The 23,170-nt window shown below is 37.9% G+C and overlaps 1 protein-coding gene across 4 annotated transcripts in view; it reads left to right on the top strand.

Annotated features, from left to right (window-relative positions):
• BMPR1B (bone morphogenetic protein receptor type 1B) overlaps positions 1–23,170 on the top strand; it is a 412,316-nt gene that overhangs the window by 361,609 nt on the left and 27,537 nt on the right. For 3 of the 4 annotated variants that reach the window (XM_042935858.1, XM_042935857.1, XM_042935859.1), the window contains 3 exons: positions 3,379–3,538; positions 12,829–12,931; positions 13,705–13,807. In XM_042935858.1, the coding sequence (XP_042791792.1) occupies positions 3,396–3,538; positions 12,829–12,931; positions 13,705–13,807 (349 nt within the window). In that variant the 5' untranslated portion in view covers positions 3,379–3,395. Of the gene's footprint in view, positions 1–3,378; positions 3,539–6,714; positions 6,756–12,828; positions 12,932–13,704; positions 13,808–23,170 lie in introns of those variants that run through there. The other variant, XM_042935860.1, reaches the window with a different exon arrangement.

The raw sequence follows: 23,170 nt of genomic DNA, 5'->3' as shown, positions 1-23,170 counted from the left end.
TCTGAAACAGGCTCCAGGCTCTGAGCTGTCAGCAGGGAGCCTGATGCGGGACTCGAACTCATGGACTGTGAGATCATGACCTGAGCCAAAGTCGGACGCTTAACCAACTGAGCCACCCAGGTGCCCCAGCTGAACTCTATCTCTAAAAGCAACTGGTGGTACCACTCATGAACCTTTTTGAGCTTAAGTGGTAAAATTGTTTTGCTTCTTGGTTTTTCTCCACCTTAGGCTTAGGAATCAGCATTTTTAGCTTTGTCAGATCAGTTACTGCTTTCCTTCTGCTTACCAGTCTTGTACTGGTCTCTTTTATATTGTAGGCTCAATTTTTTAGCCTTTTTTCTTGTTATTCTAGTGGGATGTCATAATTAAAATACTCTGTGTGGGGCTCCTGGGTGGCTCAGTTGGTTAAGCGTCCGACTTCAGCTCAGGTCATGATCTCCTGGTCCGTGAGATCAAGGCCCGCGTCGGGGTCTGTGCTGACAGCTCAGAGCCTGGAGCCTGTTTCAGATTCTGTGTCTCCCTCTCTCTCTGACCCAACCCCCGTGCATTCTCTGTCTCTCTCTGTCTCAAATATAAATAAATGTTCAATTTTTTTAAGTAAAATACTCTGTGTAATCTGCCCTTTCCAACAAAAGATAACATTTTAATATTTTTCTTGCCGATAAATATACTCCACATCAACATTTTAGTGACTCTCTTTTTAGAGATCTATCTTGTCCCCTGTTGTAAATATGGGCTGTTATAAGCAATATTGCAAAGAACCTCCTTCTAGCTAAAATTCATATGTCTTTAAATAAATTTAAAATGTGAGGAAATTCTGAATCCTTTCTTGAAATGTTTCTTACTAAATGACATCTTATTGCCAGTAGTATGAAGATGTCTCCTTTTCTAATGAAGACCATTCAGTGTAAAGATTCCATTTAGCCACTTTTGCCACCAAATGGGAAATCCTGCCTATGTTTAGTTTACCCTGTATTTTCAGTCTGTGCCTGGATCAGGAAAGGCACCTGATACATGCTTGCTAATTAGACATATGCATAATAAATTAATTTTAATTATTTTGTTTTATAACTTCAAGGAGAAGAGGTCTGGTATGAAGGCAGCAGGGTGTAGTAAGTTTTAAATATCTTATGTTCATCACTTTGAGTTACTTTGCGGTTGCTCAGGTCATAAAGTAGGAAGATTGAGAGCCAGGTTTAAAAAGAAGGAAGCCAGCGTGGCAGGGTGATATATAGGCTTATCTGCACCCAGTGCACCTGGATTGCAAGCAGTGCTGAGGCATTTATGCAGGCGAACTTGTAACAAAGGACTTTAAATATAAGATACTAACATACAATATGTTTGATTTATTTTAGTATTTAAAGATAAGCGTCCTATTGTATAGAGAAAGTATACATCTCTTGCGATAAATTATATGGTTGGATTAAGTAAATATTATTTGCTTAATCTAGTCCCGGGTTTCTCAGAGTGGAGTCTGCACATGATCTGTCTCAGAATCACATGGGATCTTGAATATTCACTTCCCTTGGCTCACCTGAGACCTATGGAATGAGGATTTGGTATGTAACAAACTCCTCATATACACATGGCCATCTACAGGTCTTCTCTAGGCTAAAATATAAGAAACTGTTGGAGAAAGTTAGGTGCACATTTTATATAAATTTGAAGAATCTAATGAATTTAGAATTAATGATTGGAGGAAATGCTGGTAAATTGATTTAACATACTTTATTGCTTTCCCCTTCAATTTTCACTAAGCATTCAGCTAATTATCTTACCATGCAAAAATTATCCCATCTTCTTTTAAAACTCTCATTTTCTGATGGAACCAGTGGCTAGAGGCATTAGTTTGTGGTTTAAGAAATTAACACTTGCATATGTATGCATGTGTATTATTGCTAAACAGAATAGCGATAGTATGCTATTGAGTATATTGCATCTTTGGCCTAGAATTTCAGTGTTTTAACCCAGCATCTTTTAGATAATTTGTTCTAATTTGATTTGTTTTAATTATAAGCAAGCTCAATTTGTGATGAGAGAGATTTTAAATCAAACATTGCTCAGGTTGACCATTTATGCAGTGACGTAGCATGTATGAGAGCTCCTGCCACAATGGCTGAAATATCATAGGTATCAGTTAATGCATGCCTCCTTTTGGAGCTTCATTACTTTTCAAAAGTGGTGGTAAAGAGGAAAAATATGAAAACCATCTTAGTCATAGGTCACCCTGTATTAATGAACCGTCTTACTATTTAAAAAGTAAAAAAAAAATAGATCCTTCCAATAATATTAGCTAACAGTAATATGTTACTACGTGACATATACACTCTAAGCTGTTGACATGAGGTAGGTGGTTGTAATAACCTCCACTTTAATGATAAGTGGAGCACAACGAGATTATTTATAAAGTTATCCAAGGTCAACCAACTGGTAAATAGTAAAGCCTAATTTTGACCTCAGAAAATCTGTCTCTAGAGATCATGTCTACTATTATGTCTTCCATCAAAGATGTACAACCATCGCTACTCTAATAGGAAGACACTTTCCATGTAAAAGCTGATAGGGAAGAGGTATCATTTGATATATATTAGAGATAACTAAGTTTTCACCATCCTACCCAATTTTGAATGTTAAGTATTTCTAATAATTTCTTTAAAAAATACATGATATACCTAAAGTAGAGAGATGGGTAGGAAGGCAGTTTTAGGGACCAGACAATCTGGGTTTAAATGCTTACCTGATGATTTATTAGGTGTGTTCAGATCACGTAAAGTCTTAGTTTTCTCCTCTGCAGATGGGAATGATAATATTTACCCATACTGTTACCATACGGAGTAGAGATAATATATATGCTAGTGTCTCATTGAGCTCTTTGCACTCAAAGACGACTATTCTAATTTAATGTGTAGGATGCTATCTTGAAAGGGTTATGAGAATTTCTGTATTTTATATGAGACATATACAATTGTAATAATTATATGATTTCTAATGTCGAAATCATTAAAACATCTGTTTTAGGGGCGCCTGGGTGGCTCAGTCGGTTAAGCGTCCGACTTCGGCTCAGGTCACGATCTCGCGGTCCGTGGGTTCGAGCCCCACGTCGGGCTCTGGGCTGATGGCTCAGAGCCTGGAGCCTGCTTCTGATTCTGTGTCTCCCTCTCTCTCTGACCCTCCCCCGTTCATGCTCTGTCTCTCTCTGTCTCAAAAATAAATAAACTTAAAAAAAAAATTAAAAAAAAAAACAAAAAACATCTGTTTTATGTTTAAATCTGTAAGTATCATAAATAGCGAATATTTTGTTTAATCTCATTGTTCTTTGGATAGCAGACTTTGGTCTATCCCACAGATACTTAAACTCTTATTCTTTCTTCTTTTCAGCAAACTTACTTGATAACATGCTTTTGCGAAGTTCAGGAAAGTTAAATGTGGGCACCAAGAAAGAGGATGGTGAGAGTACAGCCCCCACCCCTCGTCCAAAGATCTTGCGTTGCAAATGTCACCACCATTGTCCAGAAGACTCAGTCAACAATATTTGCAGGTTGGTCATATAAATTATTTAAATGTAGTTTTAACGGAGAGTCATACTTTTTAAACTACAGAATTGTAGGCTGGTGTTTTCCAAGAACACATTTTGAGGAATAGTGCCTGACTCCATTAACTTACAGGGCAGTGCCTGTGTTTAGAAAAAAATATTAAATTGCATCTTGACCCGAAATGGTGTTCTGGGATTCTTCTCCCTTGCTGCAAACATCACATATGCACATAAACATAGAGCATAGATCCCAGGCTTGGGACAAGTGTCAAGCAGCAAAAGCCAATTGTTTGCCTTCAAAAGACCTTGTCCCCCAAATAAATTCAATAGCAGAGGGTGTCAACTGTCTGATGATTTTTCTTTAACCATTCATCATGTCAGTGGTGGTTGGTCTTATGGAAAGAACACCTGCGTCATTAGGAATATTCACGGACTCTGGGAAGCAGTATAGTGATAGAGCTTACATGAGTCTACCAGATGTCAGGAAAGACATTGTAAGAGTATTGGAGAACTAAACTCCTTAGTGGATAATCATGTTTGTAACAAAACCTTATTTGGAACTGGACTCTAGCTTTGTCTTTCTTACGCATCCTTATGCAGCCACATCCATTTTTCCAAACACCATAGCCTGCATTTACACCCCTCGTGAGGACAACAGTGGGTGGAGAGGCATAGCTAATGAGGCCAGTATGCCTAGGAAGATGTGGCAGAGTAACCAGACAAGTACTGATCTCAAGAGTTAAAATGCCAGAGAAGCAGAATATCCCTTGAGAAGGGTAATGGACCAAATGGGAAAATGGACTCCTAGGTTTGAAGTCCAGGCAGAATACCTAAGTAATCATTTGGGGCCTCATTACCCAGGAAAGAACATGAAGATGAGCTGGATGCTTTTTTTTTCTTCCTGAGGAAGAAAGTGTATCCTGAGATATGCAGCTCAAGAAGTATCTACTAACAGAATGACAGAGAGGAAAGTTTGGTATGCTCATAAATATATATCTCCTTTAATTATCAGAACAACTCAGCATGGTAGGGGATGCTTATTTCTTACCATTAGGTATAAAGAATTCAGGACCCAGGGAGGTCTGTTAACTTGGCTCTTACACGATAGAACAAACTTGGATTACCGAGTCTTGTGCCATGATAAAATGATTCCAGAGCTCAGACAGTATTTCCTGGGAAACACTACCTCTTTGTAGTAAGTGGAAAAAGTATCAGGAAAATGTCAGAGTTTTCTGAAGAAAAAAAAATTATTAGGAGAAAACATATTAGGGGGATACTTTACTATTTTGCCTGGGTCTGTAGTAATTAAGAGTAAATTGTGTCATTGGATTATTGCTTATAATTGATTGCTTATAATTGATTGCTTATAATTGATTGCTTATAATTGATTATTGCTTATAATTGCCATTGATTATATGGGCAGGCTTTCCACAGTTATTCCAACTTTAAATATTTTGTCCTATTTTCCTTATACATCAGTGAAGTGTCCTAAGTTGATTTGGAAGAAAGTTCATTTGGAAGATTTCTTCCAGATTCTCTGTGTGGAAAGGAGCAACTTGGCATGTTCGAAGAAGACTGGTTTTCCTAAAGTGCAGGGAGCAGAAGGAGGTGTGGCAGTAGTTGAGTGTGGACCCGGGAGAGATTACCCATGGCCTGGTCGGCTCTATTAAGGATGTTCGTCTTATTCCTGGAAGCATTGGGAAGCCATTGAGGGGGATTTGTTTAAGCAGGTGTGGCAGTGGGTATTGATGTGGATTTAGGAAGGACAGTTCATGTGAGAGAGAATGATCTTGGACTAGGTTGATGCTGGTGCAAGAATGAGGTACATGTATTGGGGAAATATTTAGAAGGAAAGTTTTATGTTGATGAATTGGATCTAGGAAGGGGCCCAGAGAGGCTTCACCAGTCTGGATGTACATTTATATACACGGTGTAGGCTTTTAATGAAAGAGGACAGAGGGAAATAATCAAGTTCTAATCTGGACATGCTGAGTTTAAGGTTTTTGATAGCTACAAAATGGAGACATCAGAGAGTAGGCCATGGGATATGGATTTGGAGTGAAGATAGGGTTTGGGGAGAGTCTAGAGTGAGTGAGTAGAATGTGAGGCAGTTTTTGCTGTGAAATAAGTGAGCTCAGAATCATAGTAACTTACAACTAAAGACATTTGTCTTTTCATTCCTGGGTCTACAAATGGGCTGCAGCTGTGCTGGGACCTGCTGGATTAGGGTGGACTTGGCATTGGGCTGCTGCTTCACTTCCCGCCTGCTCTACATGTTTGTTCATCCTTCTTGGACCAGAAGCTAACCAGAGCATATTCTTTTTCACTTGACTGTGAGGGAGCAACCTCTTAAAACTTCTGCTTGTCCTCTAACATTCCATTTACCAAATCAAGTGACACAGTCAAGCTCAATGTCAGAGAGAAGCTATGGGTAGAGTGGAGCGTGAAGAATTGAGTACGGTAGTAAAACAATCTGATCGAACAGAGTAGGACTGAGCCTTGAGATGTTTAATGGTTGGGTCAAGGAGGCTCTCCCCACAAGATCCAGAATGAACATGAAACAGTGAGTATGGTGTCATTGAAGCCAAGTTTACCGAGGGAGGAAGTAAGGTCAGCCATGTTAGAAGCTGTCAGAGGTCAAGAGGGTAAGAACTAAAACATGGAGGTCAGATTTATTGACCTTGATAACTGCAGTTTAGAAATACTCATCCCAAAGTCCTGAATTCTTGACCAGCAGCCAACCCCTGAACTGGATCTCAGAAGAGCGAATATTCACTCTTGGGCAAAATGCACATCCTTTTTGCTAACAGGATGTTAACTCCAGTTGAGTCTCCTGTGAACTGAGATCAATCATGTGAGTCACAGGGGCTGCTTTTATTCCTGAGTCCTAAGACCTAGAATAAATTCGGGCGTCCATTCCTCCATTCCCACTATCTACTCTTTGACTTCCAAATCAATACTTCTCACACTATCTCTGGTGAAAGATGCTCCCCACCCAACCCCATAAGTTGCACTGGTATTTTTCTAGAGTACAATAAAAATGAATTACTAGAAAAATAAATATAAAAATATTTGCACCTTGCATGCTCAATTTTTTCCTATTTTTCTGTTATTTAGATCCAAGAGAGCTAAATGTATTACTCTGCAAGTTTCCATTTCTGTATTAACCTCCTCACAGACCAGTAGCAAGCAGTTTGCTGACCTGGAAGGGAACATACTTGGGGTAATATTGCATTAAATCTTGCACTCCTAGGTAAAGGAGTTCTAAAGACAAGGATATGCTTTCTTGAGCTTAGATAAGGGCTTGTCAAAACTGTGTGGCCTGAGGTCTTGTAGGCAGTTCTTAGCCAATTTGGGTATCCTAGGGAGGTCTCCTGCTCATTACCACTCCCATATTCCTGGACAGAATAATCTAAAAAGTGGCCCAGATCAGAAGTATATCATACTTAAAAGAGATTTTGAAATCCCACATAATAATTCAGAAAATATGTGTTAAGTTTAGAGGGTTTTTAATCTCTCTGTGAGTAGCATCAATCACGTTACCCACCAAACACAGAGTCATTCTTGGCCTTGATTCCCATCATGTGTGGGTGTGTCTACTTCCAAAATCCATGCCCTTTCCATTGCTTCACAGCATACATGTTAGAGGATGTTGTGCAAATAAGCTAAATAAAGTATTAGAACCTTTTTTTATATCCATAACTCAAGAAGGGAAGCTGTTATTTTATCTCCCTCAAGATAATACCTATCTTCTAAATATCTTTCCAGCTGTTATGGTACATTGTTAATCCTTCTCATTCCATTTCCAGATTTATTCCCGGGATCTTAGATAATCACTGTATGCCTTGAATGCTTCAAAGTCTCCTGGAATAACTCTTCTTTACATGACTTTCACCCTGCAAAAGTTTTGTATCATTTTGCAGCCTTGTTTGTCTGTTTTTTTCTCTATATAATCTGATCCTGCTTTACACATCCTTTCTTGTTTTACCTGTCTTTTTGCCTCTGATAGTCATTTTTGTTACTACTTACCACCTCTCTCAAGTTCATCCAGGCGGTCACACAAGTGTATCCATTTGTAAAAGTTATTTTTCACTCTTTTTCAGAGATGATTTTAAAGACTTCACCATAGTTAAATACTTACTTGTTAGGTTTGACCGAGAATTCTGCCTGGACAGTTTTCAGGGTTTACAGGTGTAGTAAGTAATTGGATGTTTGCACAAAGGATGTGCAAATGACACCAGGCTGCCTAAATGAGGAATTAGATAAGACCCCAACCGTGCCTTGCGGAGTCACAACGGGAAGAAGGGAAAGGTTAGGGGCTTGTGAGCCTTTTTATAAAGTTTGCATCAACCCAGGACTTTCAGACCTCTTGCTGAATGTGATGGTGTGAGTTTTCCGACAGGCGCTCCTGACCTAAGATCTCAGAGTGTTTAAAGTGCAAGTTGTTCTCGTTTGTTTATACATCTTCCATTGCATCCAGTTTATTCCACCATTGCTCAGACCATCTGAATATTGAGTTTTATGATCTTTAAAAAAATTTTCAGTAGATGTGAGTTAAAACCATCACACTTATGAGAATACGTTCTTCCTTAGAATTTATAATTTAGTTGGTAAAGGCAATGATTTCAGATGCACTTATGAAGATTTTTATAAGGAATAACTCTGCTTTTGTGCTTCTTAGTCATAAATGAGACTGTTAAATGGGCCCATTTGTTGTTGGAGTTAATGGAAAATGAATAGCTCGGAGCTCTTTAAACTTCTACATAGAGAACTGTTGATGATTTTAAAGCAGAGAAGGAAAATGTAAGATTTACCAGGAAGTGCTGTACAGAATTGTTTAGAGTCCAGAGGGAGGGGATGGGCAGGCCTGCTGGAAGGCAATCAGACAAATCTAAGTGAGAGACGAAGAGCATCTGCACAGGTGAGAATATACAAATGCTCGATTCATACAAAAATAGAGACAAATTCAGAAGATCTTGTACCTCATAGAAGAAAATAAACAAAATGCCAAATCACTCGGTATGGCTGCTAGAGAAGGATGTAAGATCATTACACATCCTTTTGTTTTTTAAAAATTTTTAAGTTTATTTATTTTGAGAGGGAGGGAGAAAGAGTGCACATACGAGCGAGCAGGGGAGGGGCAGAGAGAAAAGGAGAGAGAGAATCCCAAGCAGGCTGTGCACAGTCAGCACAGAGCTTGATGCGGGGCTTGAACTCACGAACTGTGAGATCATGACCTGAGCTGAAACTGAGTCGAACACTAACGGACTGAGCCACCCAGGTGCCCCGATAGTTACCCATTTCTGAAGATAAAGTAAAAGTCATTTCTCACATTGCAACTTTATCATTAATGTAACTTCACCTTCCTCCAGTTCAGTGACATCTCGGAGGAAAAATCATAGCAGGGGACCAGTAGTAGCCATATATATTTTACCCTTTATCCCTTACTACTATGGGAATCCATCTGTCTAAGGTGGTAAGGAAAAAACATATAAACTTTAGGATTCCATTACTTTGATAATTACCACCGTTCAACATCCTTCTTTGCTTTTTTTCCCCAATTCAGTAGGAAACACTTCTAGCTTTTGATTTCTGTCTTTACTGCTAGAATTTGAATCACTTGGCTTCTCCTAGGATTGTGGCATTCATAGACTATGAGCTCCTTCAAAGCAAAGGCTACATCTTCCTCACCCTGAGTTCTGGATATCTAACTCTGCCTGGATCATCGTACGCTCAATAAATGTTTGTCAAGTGAACTACTGTTAACAAAGTTGTAAGCAGCTTTCAGCTGTTCTAATTAACTAAAATTTGCATGATTTAAATAGCCGCTTTAAAATTTGTATGTATCTTTGAGTTTATCTGTGACAGAAAACTTTGAAAACTTCTCTTTATTCTCATGAATGTGAAATAGGTATTTTAGAAGATGGAATGTTCTCAAGGACTGATTTAAAATGGACTAAAACCAAACAGTCTTTCTAATCAATTCTAACTGAAACTTAAAAGAAATTTAGGAATTCTAGTATTTCTCCCATACTGACATAAAATTGGCATAAATATTGGGGCACCTGCATGGATCAGTCAGTTGAGCATCCCAACTCATGATTTCGGCTCAGGTCATGATCCCCAGGGTCATGGAATCGAGTCCCACACTGAGCTCCATGCTGAGTGTGGAGCCTGTTTAAGATTCTTTCTCTCTCTCTCTCTCTCTCTCTCTCTCTCTCTCTCTCTCTCTCTCTCCCTCCCCCTCCCTCCCTCCCTCCCTTCTTTCTTCCCCCGTCCCTCTCTTCCACTCATAATCTCTCTCTTTCACTCTCCCTCTGCCTGTCTCTCCCACTCGTGCTCTCTCTCTCTCCCTCAAATTAAAAAAAATGGCATAAATATGGAGAAGCAGTCAGTATTGACAACTGATCGCCTTTGTACGCAGCTGTTTTATTTTGTTCATTGCTCGTCTTTACCTATAACACAGGGGCAGCATTTTTAAAATATTACATCAATGGTCTTTTTTAAAACTTTTCTTTAATGTTTATTTATTTTTGAGAGGGATAGAATGTGAGTGGGGGAGGGGCAGAGAAACAGGGAGACACAGAATCTGAAGTAGGCTCCAGGCTCTGATCTGTCAGCACAGAGCCTAATGTAAGGCTCGAACCCATGGACCACACGATCATGAACTGAGCCGAAGTCGGAAGCTCAGCTGACTGAGCCACCCAGGAGCCTTTTTGTTAAATTCATAATCATTACTGTAACTAAATGATTCATCCTATATCCCTGTATACATCTCAGTACTTTCAGTTTTGTTTAAAATTATTCCTACTTTTGTTTTCTTCATGAGTCTTCATTTCTTCTTAAACACTGTGGGAATGATGAGATAATAATAATCAGTATGCAACCTTTAAAAACTAAGCCTAAACATGGCAGCCAGGCAGCAGAATGTTCAAGTAAGCCCATGGGAGGACTTAATTGCCTTTTGTGACATTCTGCAGCCCTCTCTCAGCAGAGGGAGTTGAACAGCTTTGACTCTGGAACATAGCTTTGTTTACGTTTGTGTTTGCTCAAGAATTGAAAGTTCTCAAGTGATTCTGAAGTTTCTGTAATTGTACTGCTCATTTCCAGTTAGTGTTCCTAACTAGCTGGTAATGTCAATGAGAAGCTTATAAATTTTGCTTTGTTGCAGATAATATGCACTTGAAATGGTTCTCTAACCTTTTTGCTTGTCCTCCAACTAAATATTTGATTTCTGTCTGAATTTATGACTTAGGGGACACTGACTTTTCTCCAGTTTCTCTCCTTCTCCACACCCTGTTTATATTTTTAGTTCTACTCTCTTGCAGACAAGGGAGTATATTTTTAAAGCTTGAATTTACTCTCCCTGATGTTTCTTTACATTTCCCAGGACATTGTAAGAATAACTTGCTAACAGCTTAACCAGCATTTCTTCTTCTTTTTTTTTTTTTTTGATTCTGATGAGTGCCTTTCCATATATTCAGATTTTGAGTAAGGGGAAGTCATAAATAAGGAGAATTTTTTTTTTTGTTTAGATTTAACATATTGTATCACTCTTTCTAGCCCTGTGAATTCCTAATGTCAGAAAATTAAGATGACTTTATTTCTGATAATTCCTGAATTTTACTTGTGATGAGAAAACTAAGTCACACATATGGTTTAAATGGGAAGGAAAGGAATAAAAAAAATCATCTGGGTATTGTTTGCTCATATTGCTTACATTTCTAAGGGACAGCTCTTTTATTTATTGCCTTCAGTGATTACATGCTTTAGATTTTCATAGCAATTTCAGCAAATTGGCTAAAAAGCCCCAAAGAATTGAGAGCAAGGGTTGTTCAGAGGCAGAGTCTGTATTCCACAATAATTTTCATGCATTTGACCTTAGTCAAACAAAGAGATTTACCATCGGCCCTTCCTAGCCATTCATTAGTATATTTGAACTTTGCTGTTCTAGTTCTTATAAACTGAAGTATTTTGGATCACGAGGGTTATAAACCAAGTAAACAGTTCTAAGGGTGTTGATGATAACTGAAGGGCTAATGTACGGCAGAATGCTGCTACCACTAATATAGAATAGACAAATCCACAAATCATGGCTAATGCTGTTCTCAGAGCATTCTTCCTGTGACCTTTCAGGACTACACTGCCATATCTGTCTTGGGCGCTGAGCAAGCATATGTATGAGAAAAAGATGGAGATATAGTTTAGTACTTCATTTCTTAACACACGCAATAGTGGTTGATGACATATATTAGGAGTCACCCTAACTTGTGAAGACAGTAAAGTCTGTTTGTAAATAGTTCTGTATATAATAGTTCTTGTTTTTCAGATTTGGTCCCAGGAGAGGATAGTGGAAAACGTGTGGGGATTTACCAAGAGGTCCTTGATGCAAGGCCTGATTCTGTTACTGTTTGTTCTGCAACCTTGTACAAGTTTATTAAACTCTCTACCTTTAATTTCTCATCTGTAAATAGAAATAGTATTATTTTCCATTGTTGTTGAGAGGATTGCATGAGGTAGAATAAGTGAATGTTGCCTTTAATGTAGAAAACCATGCAGAAATTTAGTTTTTGTTTCTTTGGTTTCCATGATCTTGTTAACAGCCCTTCTTTCTGTTGTCCACCCTCACCGTACCCCCGATCTAAGCCCCACCTGCTTACAACAAAGCCTGATGTTTCTCATGACAGATCAGTCCCAAAGCAGAGGGACCCAGTGGCACAGTCTCAATCACCTTGGTTATGTTGTGCTGATCCCAGCTTCTACCTGTCTTTCTTTTGGTGCCTTAGTGAGAGACAAGTTTGTTTCATTTGGAGCAAATAGAACCAACATAAATGTTCACCTGCGTGGGGTCAAACCTCTGCCTTGCCTCTCACTGTCTGTAAGGCCTTTGAGAAATTGCTCAAGCTCTCTGAGCCTCAGTTCCTTCATATAGAAGGTGAGAAAAATAGTTGTGTTTTTGGATTTGTGCAGGCGATGGAGGACCAAAATGAGTGTGTAGTAATTGGGGTATATGGTTACTAATAGTATATGTTATATGGCAAGTTTATTTCCTTCTTTCTCACAAGTTTCTAGACAGAGAAGATATTACCAAATGTTTTATGATTATTAAATCCAGTTTCATAAAAGAAAGTTTTGGAATTTTCTTAACAGGTTGTAACTTGTAATGATCATTGACTTTCTCCTTGTGTGTAGTAAAACAAATGATTAACATGTTCCTTTCCTTTTCCCCTAGACACACACACACACACACACACACACACACACACACACACTTACTTTGCCTGTTTGGTCTTCAGCACAGATGGATATTGTTTCACAATGATAGAAGAAGATGATTCTGGGATGCCTGTGGTCACTTCTGGATGCCTAGGACTAGAAGGCTCAGATTTTCAGTGCCGGGTAAGGAAGATCACATGCTTCTGCCTTGTAACTTTCATTGCTAGCTTTCAAACAGTTAGGTTTCAAGCTATATAAAAGAATTGTTTTTCTTGCCCACCCTGTTTTTAGTAAGTTGGAAAATAATCTGAAAATTGTCTCATTGGGCCAATCCTCCTTTCGTTTCAGAAGCAAGTATTATTTTTATTTTTGCTGTTAGCTTCTTGCTTAATGACTCTTTAGATCATCCTGCTCAGATTCCAGTTTAGTTAATTGCATTAATGCAAGCCATCTTCCTCAGTTTATAACTATGCACCCTGGTTATTACAAATGCAGTAGTAGTTTTGTTGAAATGCAAAAGCCGCAGTAAGATAATATATGGAAATTTGAGAGAAATTTTCTAATATAAAAAAACATTTTCAGAATGTTTCAGGAAAATTATCAGAATTTTAAGTGAATTCCCTGAATGGTGTTAGTGTCTCAAGTTTTAGATTATGTGACTTTGAGGGGGTGCCTGGGTGGCTCAGTTGGTTAAGCGTCTGACTCTTGATTTCGGCTCAGGTCACGATCTCACAGTTTGTGGGTTCGAGCCCTGTTTCAGGCTCTGTGCTGACAGTGTGGAGCCTGCTTGGTATTCTCTGTCTTCCTCTCTCTCTGCCCCTCCCCTGCTCGAGCTGTCTGTCTCTGTCTGTCTCTCTCTTTCTCTCCAAATAAATAAATAAGCTAAAAAAATTTTAGATTATGTGACTTTGAAATTTAGGGGAACCCCACTCATAGCTGTTTGGGCTCAACTTTAGGACACCCCCATTCCTCATCAGAGAAGATCCATTGAGTGCTGCACAGAGCGGAACGAGTGTAACAAAGACCTGCACCCTACGCTGCCTCCACTGAAGAGTAGAGGTAAGGAGAAGAAAGCTTTGGGGCTGGAAGAGCTTTAGCCACAAAGATAATAAAGACGAGAATTACTCTGCCTTTCCTAAATTAGTGTACCTGATCATTTTCCACTGCTGGGGCAGGGGACCAAGGCAAGATGACGTAATTCAAAGACATGGGCAAGTAGTTCTTGGAAAAGTAGTCGTATGGGGCTTCATGCTTGAGAATCTCGTTTCTTTCACTTGTCACCACTTCCCTGTGAAATCTAGGGGTTCCAGAGCTTGCAGTGTGTTTTAGAAGCATAGAGGAGGGAGACAGGGTTCTATGCCTACCTTGAAGTGTTAATCAGAAGTTATATTTCACTCGAAAACTGCCATTAGGCTAACATGCATTAAAAAAAATAAAAGATTGAATTGGATTATTTGCTGGAAAATTTCCTTTTATCTGTACTAGAGCAGCTAGTTTTTAGCCAAATCATATATCAATATATTGATAGAATGGAGGAGATATCTAGAAAATTTAATTTCAAAACTTCCACATTTAAGTGTCGCTCGTTGCAAAAGACAAATACCGCAGCTGGAAGGGCTTTTTGTTAAAAACTGCTCCCATGTTTCCTTTCTCCTCTTTACTCTCACCACAAAATAGATAATTGGAATTGTCACCGTGTCCTAAAGCCTAAGTCTTATATCAGTGGTTTAAAATGATTTCTCATGATTGATTTTACTTCTTGAGAAAATCTTCCTAACAAAATATACTGACATTTCATGGCTTTGATGATAACATTTTATAACGCTTGTTTCTGCTAAAGCCTAGAAAGCTTTAAAAGATTATTCATAATCATTCACATAAAACATTCACAGACAGATTTTTTATATAGATTGCCAGTCAACATGCTAGGTGTTAGGGATACAGAAATGGATGAAGAAAATTCTTGCTCTCAAGACGTGCACACTGGCCTGTGAGAGAGAAATATGTAAATAATTAAATTGTATTCAGTCAGGAATGTTTTAGTGGAGTCAGATTGTAAAGTGTATTAAGGACACAAACAAGTGAGTGGTTTACTGTGGGGTGGGAGGATGTCAAAAGACCTTCATAGAAGTGACACTTGAACAAGACTGTAAGGATGCATAGGAGATCACTGGATGGATAAGACAGGAATAAAAATTTTAAAAATATTATAATGGCTAACATGAGCCAGGCATGTTCAGTATCACATCATTTAACCCATTTGAGTCCCACAACAATCCTATGAGGTACTTAGACTTACTCCTTGTGTAAAGATAAGGACATTGCAGCACAGAGGGGTCACCTAACTTTCCCAAGGTTGCACCGCCTGTTAGGAGCAGTGACTAAATAGAGGCAGTAGTAAACACAGAGTTTTTGTTTGTAAGGCTTGAGAAGCATTTGCAAAATGCAGGCATAGCAAACAATGTGGTTGGTTGGAGAAAATCTCATAATTAAGTTTTCTAAAGCTTTGTTATTGAAAATAGGTCTGTAGATCAGCTCATCAGTGTCCGTCAGAACTCATTACGCGTGTGGAATCTCTGACCCCACCCCAGACTACAAAATGTATTTTTAAACAATATTCCTCAAATGATTTGTATGCACATTAAAGTTTGGGTAATACTTTTGGTAGAAAAAACACCGCTTGTGTCTCAGCATGCCTTTGACAACACCTTCAAAGAGAAGTCTGCTGATATCAAATTGTGGTCAAGTTCTAAATGTTTGCTTTCTGGTTTTTGTAGCTATTTCCTTGTGAACCAGTTGCAGAAAGTTGGCAGTCTATAGACAACATTTTGAATAGCCCTGGTATAGCGGCTTATGTACTGGGGACAAGGGAGGGAGGAGGGTGAGAAATGGCTGGAAATGAAGGCAGTGGTGCTAGATTTCAGAATCTCTTCCCCCAAGGAGGAAAGGCTTTTCACATGCAAGTGGAAGCAATGTGTCTTAGAACTTGCAATAAGTTTAGGAAAATTCCAACCCTTCTATTGCTGAAAGGGCTGCAGTGCATGTATCGTCCTGTAGATGGAGCCAGATTCTAGTTAGCACTAGGCAGATGAGGGAATTTTCTCTGAGGAGGCTGAGACTTTTAAAATAGTGGAATAAATCTCTGGAGAACTGAGTGAAACGGCTTTGAGTAGAAAGGCAGCAGCATTGAGAAGACAAATCCTTGTTTTAGAGCAGAATGGGAAAGAGGATTCAGGAATGGTTGGTGCATAATACTGAAAATTATGTAAAGTGATAGGCTTGTGTGGAGTTTATTGCTTGAAATTTGAGGATCCCCGGTAGTACCTAGGTGAGTTCTGGGCAGATTCTATCTTACCCTTCTGGTGCAGTCATTCTGGGGTCTAGTAAAAGTCACTGTAGGTAGTGGTCTGAGAGCACTAGCATTTGTAACATAGCTATGCCATAGAGCTGCTGCCTTTTTTTTTTTTTTTTTTTTTTTTTAACCTCCACCATACACTGGCCATGGCCAGTGGTTTAAAAGAAGAGTGGGATGGGACAGGTTCTGAGTGGACACATCCCCCGGGTCCTGGAGACTCATTGCTTAATGGGAAGGGTCATGGTTGGAGGGAGCCAGAGTAGGACCCTTGAAAGCTCAGAGCCCAGGCTGATTTTCTGGCCTAAGAGCCATGGGAATCATCCTCATGATTGTGATATTTGCTAATGAGAATGGAACACTTACTTTGGCTCTTTTCTAAGTACTTTACATATACATAACTACTGAATCCATATATAGTAGATTTATTATAAATCTTTATGTCAAATTGCTAGAAAGCAGAGGCTATGTTATCAAAAGACTAGAAGGCTAAAATATCGAGCTGACCATTTTCGTTGTTGTTGTTCTTGCTTCTTATATAACTGCTCTTCCAAAAAAGTTAAATGATTAACCTCATCGCAAAAGACCTGTATTACTGGGTGCTACATAATAACAAGCTTAGGCAAGGTTCTGTTATTAGAGATTAGAGAAGTACTGAGCATAGGGGTAAAAACCTACAAATAAATTGTCCTTACTAAAAACAAACAAGAAAATCTTTCCTACCTATCCAGAGGTTTCTCAGGCTCTTTTTTTTTTAAACTTAGATACATTCAGCAGGATATTAGAGATACACAATCCCATGCAATAATATTTATCAATGTTTATTTATGTCCTCGAAATTTTATTTGTCATCTTCTCTTTCAAAAAGGAAGATGAAGGACAGCCAGAATACAGCTAAATTCTTTAATGAATGCTGGGTTTCCTTTTGCTTTGTTTATTCGCTTTCAGCCCCAGAAAAGCAGAACACCCCAGGATAACATTCTTTCTCTGGAAGGAGGAAATATGGGAAGTAACTAGATCAAATGCAGCACCTGTATCATAAACACTAAAATATGATCTGGGAAGCCCAGTAACACTGCAGCTGGTGCTAAGGGTAGGAAGAGATGTCTGTTTTGATGGAGAGGCTTAAAGGGAGAGGTCGTGGTGCCCTGCTGTCTGGCTCCCTGTCTGCAGAATTGGTGATCAGGGCACCAGGATGCTGAGAGGAATGATGTGTGTCCAGACTCACAGCATCAGATGGTTTGACCAAGATATTGGGAGTAAAATGCTCTCTTGCAATTGTGTGAAGGCAGGAGAAATTGATGAGGTTTTTTACCCTTACTCCAAATTACTTACTATAGTTACTTATTTTTTAATTCCTTTAAATGAGCACTTAAAGAAGTGAATGGTGTTGAAATGAGCAGAAGCTGTTCCTTTTTTAAATGGGATCCTTTAATTTTGCTTCTATAAAATCAAAGTTATATAATTTTTTGAAATAGATATGTTCATGTGTCTAAATATAGTAATTCCTCATATATACTACATGTATACTTCATAGAAGATGTCTCAGAAATAACATTCTGTTTTGACATATGGTAATCTCAATGTAGTTTAAGTCAAATTATACTACACAATTTTCAGAGTTAAAATGTATCGTATTTCTTTTCTTAGTTAAAAAATATATTCTGAGAAGTTTACAGATTTGTTTTAAAATGCTATTGCTGGGGCACCTGGGTGGCTCAGTTTGTTAAGTGTCAGCTTCAACTTAAGTCATGATCTCATGGTTCCTGGGTCCTGCATCAGGCTCTGTGCTGACAGCTCAGAACCTGGAACCTGCTTCAGATTCTGTGTCTTCCTCTCTCTCTGTCCTCCTCTACTTACACTCTGTCTCCCTCTCTCTCTCTGTCAAAAATAAATAAACATTGAAAAAAAAAAAACTTTAAAAAAAGCTATTGCATAGGTTAGATACTGCCAATTACAAATCAAAGTCTGTAGGTAACAGATATTTAACCAATGGAACATCTTCTTTGTTCTCCACATCACAGATAGATTGAATATATAATAGTGTCAAGAATGCAAAGATGAGTTTCAGAATTTTCCTTCTAATACATATATTATGCCCATGGCAGTATGATCCAATGCATGAGTCTGAGCTAAATTTCTTGCTAGGGAGTAGCTCTAACATCTCTCGAAGTGTTCAGCTCCTAACTGTTTCTAGGTAGCTTTGTATATGAGACAGATGAAAGGAATTTAGAAATAATTAGTCCTTTTCTTTCTCATTGAACACAGTAATCTGGATATAAAAATGATGTCTTCAGAATCTAAAATACAGAGAATAAACTGGGGGTTGCTACAGGGGGAGGGAGTTGGGAGGGTGGGCAGAATAGCTGACCAAGATTAAGAGGCACAAACTTCCAGCTATGAAATATATAAGTCAGGGGCATGAAAAGTACAGCGTGGGAAATTTAGTCAATAATACTGTAATAATGTATGGTGTGCATGGTAATACACCTGTCCTTGTAAGCATAGCTTAATATATAGAACTGCTACATCACTATGTTGTACACCTGAAACTACTGGAACGTTGCATGTCAACTGTACTTAAATTAAAAAAAAATAATAAAATTACCATTAACAAAAATCTGTCTTAACCTGTTGTGCTACCAAGAAGTGTAATTGTAACTATTTTTATTCAGGAAAATAACTAGTAAATTATATCTTTGTCGTTATAGTCCATTTATTTCTAAATGTTACTATAAGAGAGAATCCCAATGTGAGATGTAAGTAAGATACTTTTGCAGTATCCCTTGTTGACCAAAATCCTCTGAAAAAATATACTTTTCAGGCGCTTTGTGCTCTATGAATAGAAAGCTGTCTTTAATTTATCCATGATTATAATTTTGAGAGCCCCAGCAGAGATATCTTTGGGCAGTCTTATTTCCAAGATCTTTCCTAGCGACCTGGTTTTTTCTTCTATGTCTTATTGCAATTAGGAACCATCCTTTGGACTTAAAAAAAAAAAAAAAAAGTCTTGCTGTTTTAAACAGTTGCAAACTGCTTACTTATCAGAGAAAAAACAAGCAGTGACAGAATGCTATTTTGTTAAGAAACCACTGGTGATTCTTACTTGCTTCTAAGAGTGAACCAGACTTCCCTGGAGGGTTCTCCGTTCTACTTCCTTGAGCAGTTGAAGTGACAGCACAGGTAAAACTCTGCTGCCCTAGAGAGAACTGTGTGCTCTGTTCCTTTCCTGATAGGAATCTGGAAGTGTTCGCTTTCCAAGACCCTGGCAGTGACTTGAATGTTTACATTGTTAATGCTCTGAGCACAGGTAATGGCAGATTCAAACATGACCAGCATGACCAACAGAAACAAAAGGTTTATTGATAAGGATCACCTGTTCGTGACAGAAGACAAGGAGGCTGCAGGGGATGGGGTTATTGGGGCAAAGAAAAGGAAAATGGGAGTAATGCTAGCCTTAGAAAGAAAGCACTTGATGGTTAAGGAAAAAATCCCTTAGATCCTTTCTAGTCTCATTGCTCTCATAAATCAGAAATCTAATAAGATGGGCAATAAATACAATGTTCTTACAGTTCAGAGTGTACTCTGCATTTGCATGGAAAGCAAAAGGCAGCGAGGCTGAGTTTCAGTACAATTAATCACTGGAATGAAAAAGTGTTCTGTGTGCATATACTGATAATACATTGTGCTTAAGTAGTTGGTTCTTCTCGTTTTAATTGAGTATCCGGCATTCTCTTGGTTTTCTGCAAGCTCAGGCTTTTTGCTCTTGTTATCCATAAAATTGGAAACACATTTTAAACTAAGTTTCCAGGGACAGTGTTTGCATGTATATGTACCATGGCATTTGTACCTCTGCGTATGTATAAACACAGTGAATTGTGCTCTCACTGGAGTAGTGTTGTGTTCACCTTGGGTTTATTGTTGACTTTGCCCGTAACCTGGTGGAGGGAAATTTGCTACGCAATTCATTGTGTAAAAACCTTGGCCTCTTTGATTTGAAAAGTCCTCAAGTTATTTTCAAGATTTCCTAAGCACCACTTGCCAGACAGTGCATGTGCTACTTTGTATAATTTCTGCTGGTGTTAAAGCCTAAATGGCTTTTTGGACCTGTCCTGCATTGTGGGTCAGGTTCCTGAACATCTTACTCTCTGGACCGTTGGCAGTGTCTCTGAAGTTGTAAATACAAAACTGCATTTCTTTAATGGTCTCTTATTTAGTCTTTTCAGATGCAGACTGCTTCCATTAATATTTTATAAGTAGTGTAGATCATGAATAATTGTTCAGCGTATTTTAGGCTGATGACAAGATTATCAGCCTAGTATGAAGACCTGTGGATTATAGTTTATAACAAAAATCCAAATATTTCAAAGTAAGATTTATTTTCAATTTCTGTATTCATGTTAATTTCCTCATTTTGACAATTTTATTACCATTTTGTAAGACCTTGTCCTTGTCCTTAGGAAGTGCATTCTGAAGTGTTTATGGGTAGGGCATTATGTCTGTAACTTTAGATGATCTTTGCATTATACATACATATGAGTAAATAAACATAAATATGAATACAAATATATATACATATTTATATATACATATTATGTATATATATGCATATATATATGTGTATATATATATGTGTGTGTGTATATATATATATATATATATATATATATATATATAAAGATGGACACACAGACACCCGTACTGAGAGAGCAAGACAATTATAAAACAGGTATGGTAAAATTTTAAAAATGGGAAATCTCTGTGAAGAACATATTCGACTTCTTTGTCCTTACAGGTTTTATATAAGACTGAAATTACTTCAAAATAATTAAAACATATGGTCACACTGATGGTGAAATATAAAGCTTTGTAATATTTTTTAAAGGACATTTTGACAATGTATTTGCAAAGCCTTGAAATATATATTGGTTGAATTAATAACTCTACTTCTGGGAATCTAGATTAAAGAAATCACCATTGACATCTGTCATGATGTACTTGTAAGAGTGTTCACAGGGTTTTGTGTATTTCAGCAAAGGTGTATTAGAGCAAAATCTTCATGGTCTTCTAAATATACAACATCAGAAGATTGACTTCGTCAAAAAATTTTTTTCTTTTAAGATTTTTTTAAAGTTTATTTATTTTTCAGACACACAGAGAGAGACAGAGCACAAACAGGGAGCGGGGGCAGAGGGAGAGGGAGACAGAGAGTCTGAAGCAGGCTCCTGGCTGAGCTGTCAGCACAGAGCCCGACGCGGGGCTTGAACCCACGAGCTGTGAGATCATGACCTGAGCTAAAGTCGGACGCTTAACTGACTGAGCCACCCAGGTGCCCCAGAAGACTGACTTTCTAATCAGGATGTGCCTGCATATATACCATGCAGTGTTTAAAACTTATGTGGAGAAAATTTTTATTGTTTTTGAAAATATTCACAGTATTATTAACGAAAACAATCTAGTTCTGAAGCAACAGTGTTTTGTTTTGTTTTTCTCCAATTTTTCTCTATGGTAAAATACACCATAGAATTTACCATTGTAACTGCTTTTCAGTATACAATCCAGTGGTACTAAATATTTTTGTAATGTTGTACAACTATCAACCTCATCCATCTCCATAGCTCTGTTCATCTTGTAAAACTGAAACTCTGTACGTATTAAACATCAGCTTCCCCCAGCTCCTGGCAACCACCACTATTCTACTCTTTCTCTTTATGATTTTGACTCCTCTAAGTATCTCGTAGAAGTGGAATCATACACAATGTTTGTCTTTAAGTTACTGGCTTATTTCACTTGGTATAATGTCCTTACGAGTCAGCAAATTGTAGCATATATCGTAACACAATAAGGTCGAATAATATTCTGTGTATGTAAGCATGTACCACAGTTTGCTCATCTTTTCACCTGTCAGTGGACAGTTGGGTTTCTTCCACATTTTAGCTATTGTGAATAATGCTGCCACGGACAAGGGTGTATATAATGCCTTCTTGTGAAATAGTTTGCTCGTAAGCTTTTTTTTCTATTCATTGAAATGATACTGCAAAAGCATGTGTTAAATGCTAATAGTAATTTTCCTAAGTAGTGAGATGATGGCGATTTTAGTTATTTCATTAGTTGGTGCTTTTTAGTTTTTATTCATGGACTATGTAATATTTTTAAGTGAAAAAAAAATGTTACATTGGGTGAGATAGGGTCCCCAGGCAAAACATTTAGGTAGCCATACAGTTAAAAGTATAGAGTGCAGTTGGAAAACCTCTTGTTCATAGCAACCAAAGTCATAAATTACAATAATACCCTTAAAAATTAAATAAAAGTAATCACTCTCTCAAGGGAGTATGGTCCCCATAGTAAGAACACTGCTAATTCTGTTACTACATAAGTGCACCTGGTTTTAGGTCAGTTTTCTCAAAATATGTTTCAGAGACTACTTGCATATAAATCATCTGGGATGATTGTAAAAAAATAAAATACTTGGAACAAAAATCTCTGAGGTTACAGTCAGTAAATATGCATTTGTATAAAGCTTTCCAAGTTTAAGAAATCATGCTGTAAGTAAATCTGATTTGTCAAGAACTGCAGTTAAAACAACATGAATAATATTTAATAATTTGTTCTATAAAAGGATCACACAATAATTCTTTGAGTAGAACATACCCATTATTTTAAAATATGATGCAATTTATGGAAAATTTAGCAATGTGGTTTTGAAAGGCATCTTTGTTTGAAGTGGTGCACATCATATCTTCTGTATTTGGCAACTTTTGAGGAATCCTGTTCCCTTGTATCCATCATAAGATGACCGTGTGTTTCATGTACAAAGAATATAGACCAGTTTTTTTATCCAAATTCATGATATGGAACACTCCAGAAATCACACGAGAAAAGCCTGTAAACCCATCAGCTGGATCTGAAATAAAGTTGAACTACCTACTTCTATTTTGGGGGTATTGATCCATTTACATTCATTCATACTCTATACTTCTATTCTGTGTCAAGCCTATTCCTTCCAGAGAGGAGGAAATTCACGCTCTTGAAATAAATGCCTAGGTGAACAATGATTCTTCACAGTAGTT

Source organism: Panthera leo, chromosome B1, assembly GCF_018350215.1.
Source record: "Panthera leo isolate Ple1 chromosome B1, P.leo_Ple1_pat1.1, whole genome shotgun sequence".
NCBI classification, from domain to species: Eukaryota; Metazoa; Chordata; class Mammalia; order Carnivora; family Felidae; genus Panthera; species Panthera leo.
This window is presented reverse-complemented; position numbering and strand designations above follow the sequence as displayed.